The sequence below is a fragment of the Danio aesculapii genome, chromosome 7, assembly GCF_903798145.1.
Source record: "Danio aesculapii chromosome 7, fDanAes4.1, whole genome shotgun sequence".
Classification (NCBI taxonomy): Eukaryota; Metazoa; Chordata; class Actinopteri; order Cypriniformes; family Danionidae; genus Danio; species Danio aesculapii.
Window position 1 is genome coordinate 17,309,705 of NC_079441.1, and position 15,900 is coordinate 17,325,604.

Sequence of the window (15,900 nt, forward strand, 5' to 3'; positions counted from 1 at the left end):
TTACAAAGATACTCCTGATGCTTGTTAGATGGCACTCCAAGGGATAGTTAAACTAAAACAAATCTTAATTAATTTCATCTTTAAACTCCTGACAACACAAAAAAGTCCTGTTTGCACTTTAACGGCAGGGAAAAGCAACTGGAATTGCAATTTGAAAATTAAGAGGGGCAAAAGTATCACAAAAGGATCACATTGACACTTGACATATTCCAAGTGTTCAGTGAAGTTACAATAGTGAAAAACAAACCTAAATTGAATGTATTATCTAATCAAAATTTAGACTTCGACTATTTGTCTCTGTGCATGACTGAGCGTTCATAGGTTCTCAATCAGCAACACAGTTCACTCTTACACACTGATCGCAGATTTCTGTCATGATGAACACAATAGATGTATTTACCTCATAGATAAAAGTATGTGGATTGCATTTTGTGCCATATTTGTCATAATTCATACTTTCAGGGGAGGCTCTCCCATATACTATTTAAAAATACTAGCCCCCCCTTGTGTTTTTTTTTTTAATATTTTGGTCATTCAATATTATCTGCCATTATAATACTATTACAATCAATATTATCATACATTATTAAAAATAAATAGTGGTCTGAAAAAGACAGAAAGACAAGTAAATGATGACTAAACTTTGGGAATTAAAGCACAAGTTCACCCAAAAGTCTTGACATTAAAGTGTTGCCATCAAACCAACGAAACACGAACGAAAATATGTGATGCGCATGTAAATGTGCTCAATCAAGTACAGCTACATAAATTATATCACTAATACTAATGAGGAATTTAAAACAGAATGCATGTAGAAAAACACAAGACGCAAACAGCAGAAAGGAAAAAAGAAAGTGCAAACTTCCTGACCCTAAACATCAAGAGTCATGTTTTATAATGCGCTCTCATAGATGAGAGATATCACAAAAATGCAGGACGTGAGCATGTCTGTCAAAAGCATGTTAACATGAAAATGCAGCGCAGCGTAATGCAATTTACAATTAATAAAAGCTCTGTTATACGTTTAGTGATTTTGAGTAAATATACGGTTACATATTTCGGAATATATGGAAGATGTTTAAACTGTTTGCCAGATGCATTTCATGAGATATATTGCAAAAATAGAAATGAATTAGTTTATTAATTAGTTAACATTTAATTAAAGGCTGTGAATCGGACGTTGTCAGTGTGTCGATGTACTGAAATGGAATATTGAGTAGGAGGCGGGGCTTCCTTTTTGCACATCATTCCCTCATAGCAAACAAATGGTAAGAGAGGTGAGGTTAAGAATACAGTGTGTAAAACATCAAACGTATTAATTAACAAATAGTTCCATCAAGTGTTGTATAATTTTTTAAACTTTATTTTTTTATTTTAAAGACACGTAATGTATACTCGTACACCGCTATAAACTCACAATTGTAAAACATAATGTGCGCTAGTAAAATAAACATTCTCGATTTTTGTTTCCCACAGATTTTATGTACTGTGCAGTGTGCACTTCAAAAAAAATACTTAATTGAACCATTTTGTAGTTACTTAATAAAAATAAATTTTATATTTTAAATTGGTTAACCTTCTGTTTAATTGTTTTACTATTTGCTATATTGCCAAATACTAAAAATAGCAGTAAATATTAACTTTATTATTCGTTCATTCATTTTCCTTCAGCTTAGTCCCTTTATTCATCAGGGGTCGCCGCAGCGGAATGAACCGCCAACCTCTCCAGCATATGTTTTACACAGCGGATGCCCTTCCAGCTGCAACCCGGTACTGGGAAACATCCATACACACACACACTCATAAACTACGGCCAATTTAGTTTATTCAATTCACCTTTAGCGCATGTCTTTGGACTGTGGGGGAACACAGTCACGGGAAGAACATGCAAACTCCACACAAAAATGCCAAATGACCCAGCCGGGACTCGAACCAGCTGTGAGGTGAAATTAACAAATAATCGGTCATCTTTGGAACAAAACGTTCCACCGCAAATTAGTAGTGATGACTTCATGAATTTTTTCAGTGATAAAAATAGAAGGCTTTAGACAGAAAATAGGAGATATTAAACTTTCTGCACCGCCTTATACTTCAGATCCAGTAAACACTCCACTGAATCTAAATAACCAACAGTGCTTTAAAATCATAGAACAGGAAGAGCTAGACAAAATTATAAATAGCTCTAAATCAGCTACGTGTATATTGGACCCAATTCCAACAAAGTTACTGAAAGAATTGCTACCTGTTATAGGAGAACCTCTTCTTAACATTATCAACTCTTCTTTATCTTTAGGCCATGTTCCAAATCCTTACAAGTTAGCTGTTATTAAACCTATTATTAAGAAACCACAACTGGAACCCAGCAACTTAGCTAATTATAGGCCTATTTCAAACCTTCCATTTATATCTAAAATACTAGAAAAAGTTGTTTCTGCTCAATTATGCTCCTTTCTGCAGACCAACAATGTTTTTGAAGTGTTTCAGTCAGGTTTCAGAGCTCATCACAGTACAGAAACTGCATTAGTGAAAATAACCAACGATTTACTCTTAGCTGCTGACCAAGGGTGCATCTCGCTATTAGTTCTACTCGATCTTAGTGCGGCATTTGACACCATTGACCATGGTATCCTTATTAATCGCTTAAAGTCTACAGGTGTCCAGGGACAGGCCCTACAATGGTTTAAGTCATACTTATCTGACCGTTACCAGTTTGTAAATATAAATGGACAGCCTTCACAAATCAGCCCAGTAAAATACGGGGTGCCTCAAGGATCAGTTTTAGGCCCTTTACTGTTTACAATATACATGCTACCCCTGGGAGACATTATTAGAAGACATGGGATCAGCTTTCACTGCTATGCAGATGATACTCAATTATATATTTCAACTAAACCTGACGAGACGTCTAATCTGTCCAAGCTAACTGAGTGTATTAAAGATGTTAAAGACTGGATGACCAACAATTATCTTCTCTTAAACTCAGACAAAACAGAATTATTACTTATTGGGCCTAAATCCTGTACACAGCAGATCTCACAACTCGATCTACAATTAGAGGGATACAAAGTTAGCGTTAGTTCTACTATAAAAGATCTGGGTGTCATATTAGACAGCAATTTAACTTTTAAAAATCATATTTCCCATGTCACAAAAACTGCTTTCTTTCATCTGAGAAATATCGCTAAGTTACGAAGTATGCTATCCATCTCAGATGCAGAAAAGCTAGTCCATGCTTTTATGACTTCTAGGCTGGACTACTGTAATGCTCTGTTTGCTGGCTGCCCAGCATCCTCTATTAACAAACTTCAATTAGTACAAAATGCAGCTGCCAGAGTTCTAACCAGGTCTAGAAAATTTGATCACATCACCCCAATTTTATCCTCCTTACACTGGCTGCCTGTTAAGTTTCGTATTGAATTTAAAATATTGCTTCTTACATATAAAGCTCTAAATAATCTAGCTCCTGCTTATCTAACCAATCTTCTGTCTCGCTACAATCCAACTCGCTCTTTAAGATCTCAAAACTCAGGACTTCTGGTAGTACCTAGAATAGCAAAGTCGAGTAAAGGAGGTCGAGCCTTCTCATTTATAGCTCCTAAACTCTGGAATAGCCTTCCTGATAACGTCCGAGGCTCAGACACACTCTCCCAATTCAAAACTAGATTAAAGACCTATCTGTTCAGTAAAGCATACACTTAGTGCACCACTTAGGGGGCTTCCACACAGGTTATGCATCTTGCTGATATACACTGTGAACATCAGCTACGCTAATTATTTTCTTTATTCTCCATTTCCACCTGGGGATACTCTTCCCGAGGCCCTCAGACTATGCAGAGTCACTGATTCGATCCAAGACCAACGACGAGATGATCCCAAGGTTTCCATATCCTGGACCTGGCCGAATCCTGAACAACTACTGCGATGGTCATGGAAGAGTGGAGAACATGAGACTGTTTCCTATGACGCTCCAGAGACAGACGAGTCTTCGCTGAGGCCAGCTTCCAGCCTCCGCCACTGAGACTGCAGCTCTGCACAAGACGTTTGGCCAGCGGAGAAATTAAAATGGTCGTGCCCAACTGAGCCTGGTTTCTCTCAAGGTTTTTTTTCTTCACTTCCGCCTTTAGTGAAGTTTTTTTTTTCCCTCTCCGCTGTCGCCACTGGCTTGCATGGTTCAGGATCTGTAGAGCTGCGCATCGTTGGATTTGCTCTTCAATATTTGGACTCTCAGTAGTGATTATTAAACCACACTAAACTGAGCTAAACTGAACTGAACTTAAACACTACAAACTGAACTACACTGTTCCTATTTACTGTGACCTTTTATGTGAAGCTGCTTTGACACAATCTACATTGTATAAGCGCTATACAAATAAAAGTGAATTGAATTGAATTGAGGTGACAGTGTTAACCACTGAGCCACCGTGTCGCCCATTATCTTTATTAATTACTTAAATTTATTTATTTCTTCATTCATTCATTTTCTTTTCGGCTTAGTCCCTTTATTATTCCGAGGTCACTACAGCAGAATGAACCACCAAGTTATCCAGCATATGTTTTACACAGCGGATGCCCTTCCAGCCGCAACCCAGCACTGGGAAATTATTTATTTATTTATTTATTTGTTTGTTTTAATGCCATATCAGCAGTATTGGCTATATTCATGGCAAAACCTATACTAAATATACAATATACAACATATAATCATAAAAGTTTCTTAATTACTTAAATTTGCTGTGCAGAAAAAGCATATTTTGGGTTAAGACCAGTCTACATACCTGCTCATGGATGATCTCAGAAAGCTCTTTCACCATGCTTTTAAAGTTCGCCTTCAGTCCTTCATGGTATTCATACTGATCCTCTTTAATGAGCCTCTCATTGATGTCCAGAGCAATACTGCAAGCATTAACAAACTGCCTACAACACAGATAAACACAAACATGTATGAATAACAAAAATATTATACACTCTCAGAAATAATGGTATAAGAGCTGTCACTGGGGTGGCACCTTTACAAAAGATACAAATTTGTACCTAAAAGGTCCATATTAATACCTAAAGGGTACATATACGTTCCTAAAAAGAACAAAAGTGTTCCTCTTAAAATTTGTAGGTACTACTATATACTTTTGAGGTACCAATATGGACCCATCAAGTACAAATGTGTACCTTTTTAAAAGGAAGGTACCACCCCAGTGACAGCTCGTGTACCTTTATTTCTGAGAGTGTATGCTAGTATCATGAGCAGTCATTTCTAGTAACAAATGAACCAATATGCTATTTTAATAAGTAGATAAATCGATTCTTTTACAAGGTAAAGCTGTAATACAACATCCTGTATTTGGAGAAGAGTAAAACTGTCATATAATTGTCAATGAGAGTGCCATAGCCGCAAATTCCTGAGTCGTTTCCAAGAATGAGATGCTCTAGAGTGATAACGCATACATACATTCCTGCAAAATGGCAAGTTGATACGTGCTGTTAAATAAACAGGGAGAGCAGTTGGTTAGGCAGCTATTGTTAGAACGGTGACTGTTCTCTTGAACGACAGTTCTCTAGAACGCAGAGGAAAACCTTCCTGGATGAGCCAATCACAAGATTAAAATCAGGAAAAGCTTAAAAGTCCCATTAAAACAAGGCAAATTAATGCCAAGCTCATTGATAAAGGAGTTAGGACGTATACTAGTACAGATCTCTCGCATATATTGGACGAAAAATCAGGCTATCAAGCAATAAAAGTGTAAGACTATTTAATTTTTAAAAAATGTACATCAGGATGTGTCGTTTTATACTGTATGTATTTGAATGCGGCACGGTGGCTCAGTGGTTAGCACTGTCCCCTCACAGCAAGAAGGTCGCTGGTTCGAGTCTCGACTGGGTCAGTTGGCATTTCTATGTGGAGTTTGCATGTTCTCCTCCTGTTTGCGTGGGTTTCCTCCGGGTGCTCCAGGTTTCCCACAATCCAAAGACATGCGCTAAAGGTGAATTGAGTAAACAAAATTGGCCATAGTGTATGTGAATGTGAGTGTTTATGGGTGTTTCCCAGTACTGGGTTGCAGCTGGAAGGGCATCCGCTGTCTGAAAGTATTTATACTTTATGTAAATGTAATGTAATGTCCTTTTTAATTTTATCAAACATAATTTACAGACTAAATTAAATTAGAGTAACATTTATTTACATAACAGATCATTTTATTAGGCATATTTAGAACAAAATTCCAAACTTATAATGTTTATTTGATAATTTAATACTTAAATACTTTCCACTATCCTTCAAACCACTAGGTTTTACCCATTTGGCAGCCAGTTTAATACCCATTTGTTACCAATTTCATATTTATGAATATAATAAAAACATTATGCTTTAATAAGAACGTTACACTTAATGACAATGACCATTTGTGTCCACCAAACTAATTTGCCCACATCTAATATGCTTTCTACATGTATAATATACATGACATGACATGATATACATTCTACATTCTTTGATTGACTAGCTGGACACAATCTGACATATTGTCATTCAAGTCTCTTTCATTTTTTCTTATCTGTGTCAAGCTAATTTAACACAATCTACATTTTGAAACAGCAATATAGAAATAAAAAAAGATTTATACATTTTGTGATGTGCTTAATGCAAATCTGTTACCCATATAGATAAGCAAATGCAAATCTGTTACCCATATAGATTTTGCTTTTAAGTTCCTGTTGGCTTTCCCCTGTCATCTACCCACACGGTAATCAGATCCCTTTAGGGTAAAAACCATACCTGAATATTTCCTTGAGTTCTTTGACTTTCTTGTTAGATTGGCCTGTTTTGGACTCATCCAGGAAAGCTCGAGCGTAGGCCATCGGTCCTGCGTTCACCTGCGCCACAAGGCCAAAAACAGCACAAGATGCATGTAATTAATGCCTATAAAATATAATCAATGACCAGCCGCTCAGAGAATATTACAACAAATGACAAATAATGCACTACTGCTAGAAACATGGTCATATTATAATCCTAGGCTAACAGGAATTATGTTTTGCATTCAATTAAAATGAGTTTTAGATGTAAAAGCTTTTACTGGCATTTATAAAGGGCATGTTCATGCTGAATTATAATGAGCTTCTTTTATATTTGTCAACGCTTTGTTCGTTTGTGCATGGCACATATATACATTGTTATCGTGTATATAACAAAATAATTGATGTTTGGATGCAACAGTTATTCTATTGTATAACTTGTTAAAAATATATATTTCTGTTTATTATGATTGAAAATCAGGGTTATTCTACTAAACACTGCTTTCCTAACTCTTCTGAAGTTAAAACATTTGGTATCGTGTGGTCTTAATAATAATATTTAACCTGCTGACATTTGATCTGTTACATCATTTAAGATGTTTAAAAAAAACACTCCACTTTATTGGAAAAACACTTATTTTACAACTCCCCTAGAGTTAAACAGTAGAGTTTTTACAGTTTTGATCCATTCAGTCGATCTCCGGGAGCACTTTTAGCTTAGCTTAGCATAAATCATTGATTTGGATTAGACCATTAGCATCTCATTTGAAAAAAAAAAGTTTTTAGAATTTTACTACTGTATATTATATAGCTTGACCTAGCTGTGGGCTATTTTCAGGCACTGTATAATATCATTGCTCCTGCTGCAGCCATGGTACAGCAGCAAAGTTCCTTGATTATTAGAAGGAATGTATACTTCCTAGCAGCACTGACCAAGAAAATAGTAACATTTCATTTTCCATCACTCTTAGTACATCATGTATCAACTAAAGGGTCAAGCTTTGAATTAGAACATTTATAGATTTTTTTATTTATTTATTTTTGAACGAGATGCTTATGGTTTAATCTGATTTTATGATTTACGCTAAGCTTAGAGCTCCCGCCTGAATGGATTAAAAATAAATAAATAAATAAATTTAAAAAATCAACCGCAACTTCATTTAACTTCATTTATAACACACTTTAAAACAACAAACTTGACCCAAGTGCTAACAATAAAATAAAAAGTAAAAACAAAAGCATATAAAGAAATACAATAAAATAATTAAAAAATAGTAAACAAAAATAAAACAATTAAAATTTCATAACATCTCATGCTGTGCTAAAGGCCAAAGTGAGCACGCGCATAGATGATATTCAAAAACAGGAACAGAGGAGGCCTGTCAAATGTGCAGAGGCAGCGCATTTCACAATGTTTACCAAAAAATAAATTAAATAATAATAATTTTCAAAAGTGGGTAGCAGTGAGTAGCATGATCGCCTTACAGCAAGAAGGTCACTGGTTCGAGCCTCGGCTGGGTCAGTTGGTATTTCAGTGTGGAGTTTGCATGTTCTCCCCATGCTCGTGTGGGTTTTCTCCGGGTGCTCCGGTTTCCCCCACAGTCCAAAGACATGCGCTATAGGTGAATTGAATAAGCTTAATTGACCGTGCAAAATGCCCCAGTGTCCCTGTATCTATGGTTACACTCAGTAAACAGCGGTGAGTTCGGTAACTGATGACCTTCACAACCAATCACAGTCATTTCTGTTAAGCACGTGAACACAATGGTACAATTGGATGATTTTAAAAATTCAGTACCGATTGGTATCGAATTCCAGTTTCATGACAACAGTAGTATTGGTCTGGCCCTCTAAAACTGCTCCAGAATCTAATGTGGCCCCTTGAAAAAAATTATTCTTCCACTCTTGAGCTAATGGTTTAAGTAAAATAATCCTGTTTTCATTTTGGAATTGAGATTTTTGGACTAGAAACAAGACAAAAATTGTAATATATAATTTAGACTCAACATTGTGTATATCCTGCGATGTGACTATTGCGAATGTGCACAGTGCGATTTTGATGCTAAAATGATATATTGTGTAAATGCAGGAAACCAGATAATTTCCAAGTGCTCTCTTTATGTTTTTAATAGCTGTACCATTGTTTAAAAGGTCTGTTATGTAACACTAGTACCTGCACGCTAACACAGCCCTGCAGTTTGAGCTGAAGGGTGATCATGTTGACCTCCTGATTAGAGCAGAGTTTAGCGAGTTCAGAGCTTTTCTCCTTCATCTCGTCTATGGCCACATCGATGGGTTTCAGCTCCGTGTGCTTCTCTCCCACCACCTCGATGCGCTTCTTTACATAGGGAAATGTGTTGGCCGCTGCAGACACACAAACACAAAATACAAATGGTCTACAAAACAATACGCTGCTGAATCTGAAAACAAACAAACTGCATCACCCAAACAAAAGATAGCAATCGGGATCTGATAAGTTTTCATGTCTGAGTCATGGATGTCACAGCTAGCCACGCACCTGCTGTTGTCAGTGTTGACGATTGTGAAACAATAAGCCTGTGGTACACAACAGCTATTGTTCTAGCTGATGTTTTAAGTTGGTGCACAAAAGTTGTCACACATATGCGTGTCAGTGTGCTGAATAGCTGTGTTTTGGCCCGTGGGAAACGTGCCATTGCTAATGATCATGCAAAACTAATTCCATCAAATATTTACATTGACTGAATCATCTTCATGTCGTGAAGACGATGAGGAAGTAGCATGTAAAACTGGCCAACTTTCAATTGTTAATTAGTTCAGCATACTTTCAACAACATGAGTCACTTCTGAAATGGTAATGACGTGGGAAAGGGCCTCTGTTGTGAGTGTTTTGTAAGTTAGCTTGGTTTTAGTGGATGTAACATGTCAACAAAATTTTAAAGATAAAAATGCTTAAATGGAGTAATTGTTTTTTAATGTAGTGCAAAATTATACAAGCTACTGTAAATGCTTTTGTCTTCCTCGCAACGTTAAATTCAGGTTTATTTGTATAGCTTTTTTACAATAACACATCATCTGCAGGTTTCTAAGAGTTATATTTGAGATTTGAGATGCCACAGATACACCGATGTCTTTGACAATACAAGCATGGGCTGGAAACACAGAAACAATTGGCTCTACACCTCACCAGGTGGGAATGTGTGAACGCTCACTCCTCTCCTTTCACCCTGAGCCCCCCTTCCTGACCTTTACTTTACCAGTTCCATCAGAGCAGGTCACTCACATTTCACATAAAATGTCCAACTAATGTTTGGTATAACATTAAAAGTCTATGTGTGATTGGAAAAATGGTCTCAATTTCACTGTAATATTTCACTATCTCGCTTGTATATGTTGATCTGGCTTTTGGCTTTGATAAAATCTTTGCCAGATGCTCCACCCAGAGCACATCTCAAACTTACTACCAATCAAGGGGCTTTTTGAGGCATTTGTTGTCTTAAATGTATGGCTGTTTGTTCTGAGTTAAATATTTAAGGGAAAGGAGTGAGATGCAGTAGGTCATTGGAATCTTGTGAGCAAGATGTCCCATTGCAGCGTTGTGAGTCTCTAAACTTTTGCAGAGACTTATATGCTGCAATCTATTTGATCTATTCTCTTCATCTAACTCTTGGATTTATCTTTGAGTAATGGATGTTGTACATTTCTGAATTCACGATATATTTTCATCTGGAAAATAAAGTGTTAAGTTTTTCATTCATTCTGAATTCTCCTGAAAATTCATTGTATCCAGTAGATTAAGTGGAGTCTGCGCTTCCTTTATGTTTGTGACAAGATTATATTCGATTAGTTTCTCCAGCACCTAGACTGCAGCTCTGCACAAGACGTTTGGCCAGTGGAGAAATGGTCGTGCCCAACTGAGCCTGGTTTCTCTTGAGGGTTTTTAATTCTTCACTTTCACCAATTGGTAAAGTACATGTTCCTCGCCCCTGTCGTCACTGGCTTGCATGGTTCAGGATCTGTAGAGCTGCGCATCGATGGATTTGCTCTTCAGTGTTCTGACTCTCAGTGGTGATTATTAAACCACACTGAACTGAACTAAACTGAACTGAACTTTAACTCTAAAAAAAACTGAACTACACTGTTTCAATTTAACCGTTTATCAGTGTCGCTTATCGGTGAACAGCACCAGAGCGTTAGAGCCAATCGCAGCCCTTTCTGTTGAGTGCGTGACCAATAATATGCATTCAAGAACTCGCTCAACAACTATCAAAAGGCAAGCAGAATAATATTTATGTTTATTTATTTGCTTTAAATGCTCATGTTGTTCTGTGTATGTCCTTGAGTTTTGTTTGATGGAGAGTGTTTTCTGTGAGCAGGTAAAAATTAAAGGACAGTTCATATATCTGACTGCTTGTATTAAATAACAATATTGTACTACAAATACATATAAAATGTATTTAAAAATGATGCATTTTAATTCTTGTATTGGGTTAGGGTTCAGGTTAGTAAAATGTAAAATTGTATATAGAAAGCATCGTCAATGCACAATGATGCACTGAGATATCGAATTGAACCGAATCGATGGCATGATAATCATAACCTAACCGAACCGTGAAACCAGTGTAGATTTACACCTCTAATGTGTAAAATACATATTCAATGAAGTGCATTTTTGTATTGCTTAAAATTTTGTGTTGTCCTCTGAGGGTTGCCATTGTCTCTTGTTTTTTTATATCCACAAAACATTTTGACTTAATTTCCTGTCATTGAAAGTTTACTGGTTCTCATGAGGAGAAATCTTGAGTTTCAATCTTACAATTCTCTGAATACTTTAAAACAAATGTTTTACTCACAGTTATGAGTTTCTAACTGTGTATGAGTTACATTACACATCCTTTAATCAGTAAATAAGGTTTTAAAAATGACTAAAGAAATACTTAATGAAACAGTATCTAGTTAATTGATACCTTGTTTTAAATGAATTTTTAATGATGTGTTTTATTGTATTGGTCTCTATAGTTATGCTTTAATGTACATTTGTCTTTATTTGGCTGTAGCATTAGTGCCTATTGTTATAGTTTAGGGTAAATTTGTCTTTTTATTTGGTTTTGGTATTGTTTCTATTGCTTTACCTCAATGCAAAGTAGTTTTTGGTTGATTTTTGTTAGACCCCAGGAAGAATAGCCACTCCATTGGTAAATGGCTAATGGAGATCTAAAACATCAAACGAATCATGTGCGCTATCTCAATGTAAATTAAGTTTTTTTTGTTTGGGTTTTGATGACAAAGTAAATTTGTAATTTTATTTGTTGGAGCCCAGAAAGAATAGCCATTACATTGGTAAATGACTAATGGGGATATAAAAAAACAATAACCGAATCATGAACGCCAATTGTACGGGTTATAAAAATATTGTGAAAGTCAAAAGAATAAGCTGAACTGAAAGAAAAGCCAAATCTCCTGCAGTCTGCTGTAAGCTTACTGGTAAGTACAGTCCTCCGCTTGCACTGTTCTTCAACTCCCCCTTGTTTCTTCCCTGTGAGTGTGAATGGAGTCTCGAAGACGAAACGCTGGATGTTGTGGCACTTCTCGAAATCCGTCTTCCTCTCGATCATTTCCTTCTCATCAAAGAATGGCTTGACATACGTGACCTGAATATAGGCAAACTTCGAATCCAGATCTTTCTGGTTAACCTGTGGGTAACAAGTTTCATTTAAAAAAAATTATAAAAATTGAGATGGTTTACTTTGAAACTAAAAATGTGAAATGACAACATTTAATAAAGATAACATTAATAAATATAATCCTTTAGCAAATGTTAAATGCTCAAATCTACGCAAAAACCAGGAAACTGGATATTCATCCAAATGTTTGTTTTTAAGATAAACAGCTCTTTCCTGGACGATGACTTGCGTCTTTGGCCCTTCAGGGTCACTTGATCTCAATACAGGAAGCTGCACAGATAAATGGAAATAAATGACTTCTTACTTTGTTGGAGTCCTGGATGATTTTGACGTTCTCAGAGCCAAACTTTTCCCCATAGAGCTTTAAAAGGCGATGGGAAATTTCAGGCAGAGTTGTGAGCTTTGGCTCTTTGTAGATGTATTCCTTTCCATCCTCTTCTTCAAAAAAGCCCTGATTGTTTAGACAAATACATACAAATGAACACTGATGTGATGTTGCTAATGTTGTTGTGCTAATGTGCAGTGTTTACATACAATACTGTTTAAAAGGCTCAGAAATTATTTATTCCAAAGATATTAATATTCTACAAGTAGGCACTTAGATAAAAATGAAATGACTGCTGTATTACAAGATTTATTTTTTCTTCTTACTTCTTCAGAACTTTCTATCTTTCTACAAAAATAAAAGCATTCTGAACTAGGCCTGTTACGATAAATAATTTTTGTTGTGCGATATTTCATCACAGAAATTGTTGCGATAAGATTTGAGATCATTTTATGCCACTGATTATAGAATGATTATACAACAGCATAATAATGCAAAAAGCCACAAACACTTTCAAGGGACTAAGGCTTTTCATGCTTAATGTTATTTAGATTCTGTGATTTGATGTCAAAAATAATCCAAAAGTCCTAATATATGTCCTATTAAGTGTACTATTAATGGTGCAGAAACATTTTTGTTGTGCTGGTTAAGAGTCTCTTCCCATTCCAATAGTAATGAATAAAGTAAGTGAACTAAATGTATTTATATGTATTTTTATAATCTGGGTGAGGCATAAGACCAAAAAATGTTCATCCAATTAAAATTAGTGGGGCTGACAATTCCTATAATTCTGATAAGTAGCCCAAACTGTAGATTTGTACATCAATGCTGAATCAAAACTTTTGAAAATCCTGAATCAATATTGGAGTTACTTTTGCACGCTGGAGGATGGACAACACCATGGCTGAAGTGTTTCTCTTAGACAGGTAATGTTCTGTTTTAAAACTCTTTTAGTCACGCAAAGCTGATGTAGATTGTGTTGTTTTACAAATGGGCATATGCACAGAAGTGTTGCTCAGCCGCTGAAATATTCAGGCGAAAGATTTATGAGACTATTTTTAATTTCATAAGGGAGCTTTTACAGCATCGGTAATGTAGATTTTATTTAGTTTAACAACAAAACATCAGTAAATAGCGCTATTCCGCCTAGCCTGCTTTACTGAGGTGAAGTTGGTTTTATATGCACATTGGCTCATTTCTGAACAATGACAACCTGTGACGCGCTCCCTATATTGTTTATCATGCTGCTCTGAATATTCGGTCTGAAACAGCATGCAAGTGTAGCTTAGTAATAAGTGTAATTCCTGCACACCGCCGGCCACACACTAAGTATACAGTAGTCACTTTAGGACAAAGCGCGTCAGAGAGTGAAACCAGCGATCCATTCATGCATGACATATTGCACATTATGGCAAGTTTTGCTTGCTACACAACTGAAGCGTGCTAGATATAATAACAGTATAATAACAGTTTTTCAATGGGAATTGTAGTATTATAAAGTACTATAAAGTTTTTTAACTGGCGAATGACATGATCTAGTGCAGGAGTGCCCAAAATCAGTCCTGGGGGGCCGGTGTCCTGCAAAGTTCTAGAAATCCGTGCAGGTGTGTTGAGGGAAGTTGAGCTAAAATCTGCAGGACATTGGCCCATTTTTGGGCACCCCAGATCTAGTGCATAGGTCAATTGCTGGAGGGTCGCAGCTCTGCACAGTTTTGCTCCAACCCTATCAAACACAGCTGATCCAAATAATCGAGGTGTTCAAAAGAGTCATGAACACCTTGATTAGTTGGATCAGCTTTGTTTGATCAGGGTTGGAGCAAAACTGTGCAGATCTGCGGCCCTCTTGGAATTGAGTTTGAGACCTATAATCTAGTGCAGGGGTAAGGAACCTATGGCTCGGGAGCCACATGTGGCTCTTTGACCAAAAATATGTGGCTCTCCCTTCAATATCTCTGTCTCCCTTCAATAAAAAATTAAAACTGTCACTAAAAATCAGTTTCATATTGAAAATCCAAATAGAATTAACTTTTTATTGTATATTTTTACAGCAAAATGAATAAGAATAAGAATAAAAGGATGTTTCATCCAATACACGTGTGTGGTGCTGTGGATTAACTAGAATCACAACACCAATAAAGGGCATGCAACTTACATTTCTATGGTAACCTTGCATGTAAATTCAAACAACATTCATGGGGATGAATGATTCGTGGGGATGGCAAAAAAAAAGAAATTCTTTAAATAATCCTTTCTTAATACATGGACTTGCTTAACATGTGATGCTTCGTATATATCCCCAATGGCTCTTTAAAAAAATGCATTTGCCAAAAAAATCTGAAATGGCTCTATGCTGAAAAAAGGTTCCCGACCCCTGATCTAGTGGGTTGTCTACTGTCATCTTTAACGTGAGCGTTCATGATTTCAGGAGGCGTGTCTATGAACGGCAGAGAAGGGACTGTGTTTTCAAAAATATTATGCTAAACGGTTAGCATTTTGGCAGATCACCTCCTGCACCTTTAAGTAAATGTCCAATTTTTAACTTTGATATCCGTGAGGAAAAATATAAATGTCTTCATAAAATGGTTTTATCGTCATTTGTGAATCTGTAAATACATATTGCAACAGCAGAAATTACTGAGGTCATGTACAAATACTGTATGATAAGTCGATATATTGATTATTGTGACAGACCTATTCTGAACATAAATAACAAGAAATGATTCTGAAGCATTAAATCAGAAGAAAAATGCTTTAATGTTTAAGCGGGCCCAGTTGCATCTCCCGATTATCCTACTCAGTGCTGCTGAACTGTTTGCATTCTACTGTATGAACTACGACTGCATGAAATGATGTAAAAGGCAAAGTGCGTTTGGTAATGCGCGCTGAGACGCGTAATGCGCACAGAAATCTGCGATCTATGCCGAATTAGGTTTTCTTTCATCTAATGCAGCTTGAATGGTTTAAAATGATTAAAACTGAATACTTCCAAACTGAATACTAATCAAGATTGTAGATGAGCGTGGCTTGCCAAAACATGTTATTAAAGCTTACGGTCAAATATTTGAAATCTCACATCTTGAATTTATGCTGCTTTCTCAGTTATGAAATGCATCGCAAAAAAAT

At 36.3% G+C, this 15,900-nt stretch overlaps 1 protein-coding gene across 2 annotated transcripts in view; it reads right to left on the reverse strand.

Moving 5' to 3' along the window:
• The window catches only part of dock11 (dedicator of cytokinesis 11), a 173,570-nt gene that overhangs the window by 8,930 nt on the left and 148,740 nt on the right, over positions 1–15,900 (reverse strand). For both annotated transcript variants that reach the window (XM_056461155.1, XM_056461154.1), the window contains 5 exons: positions 12,757–12,903; positions 12,251–12,461; positions 8,963–9,153; positions 6,770–6,867; positions 4,776–4,914 (listed from right to left, as the gene is read on the reverse strand). In XM_056461155.1, the coding sequence (XP_056317130.1) occupies positions 4,776–4,914; positions 6,770–6,867; positions 8,963–9,153; positions 12,251–12,461; positions 12,757–12,903 (786 nt within the window). The remainder of the gene's footprint in view (positions 1–4,775; positions 4,915–6,769; positions 6,868–8,962; positions 9,154–12,250; positions 12,462–12,756; positions 12,904–15,900) is intronic.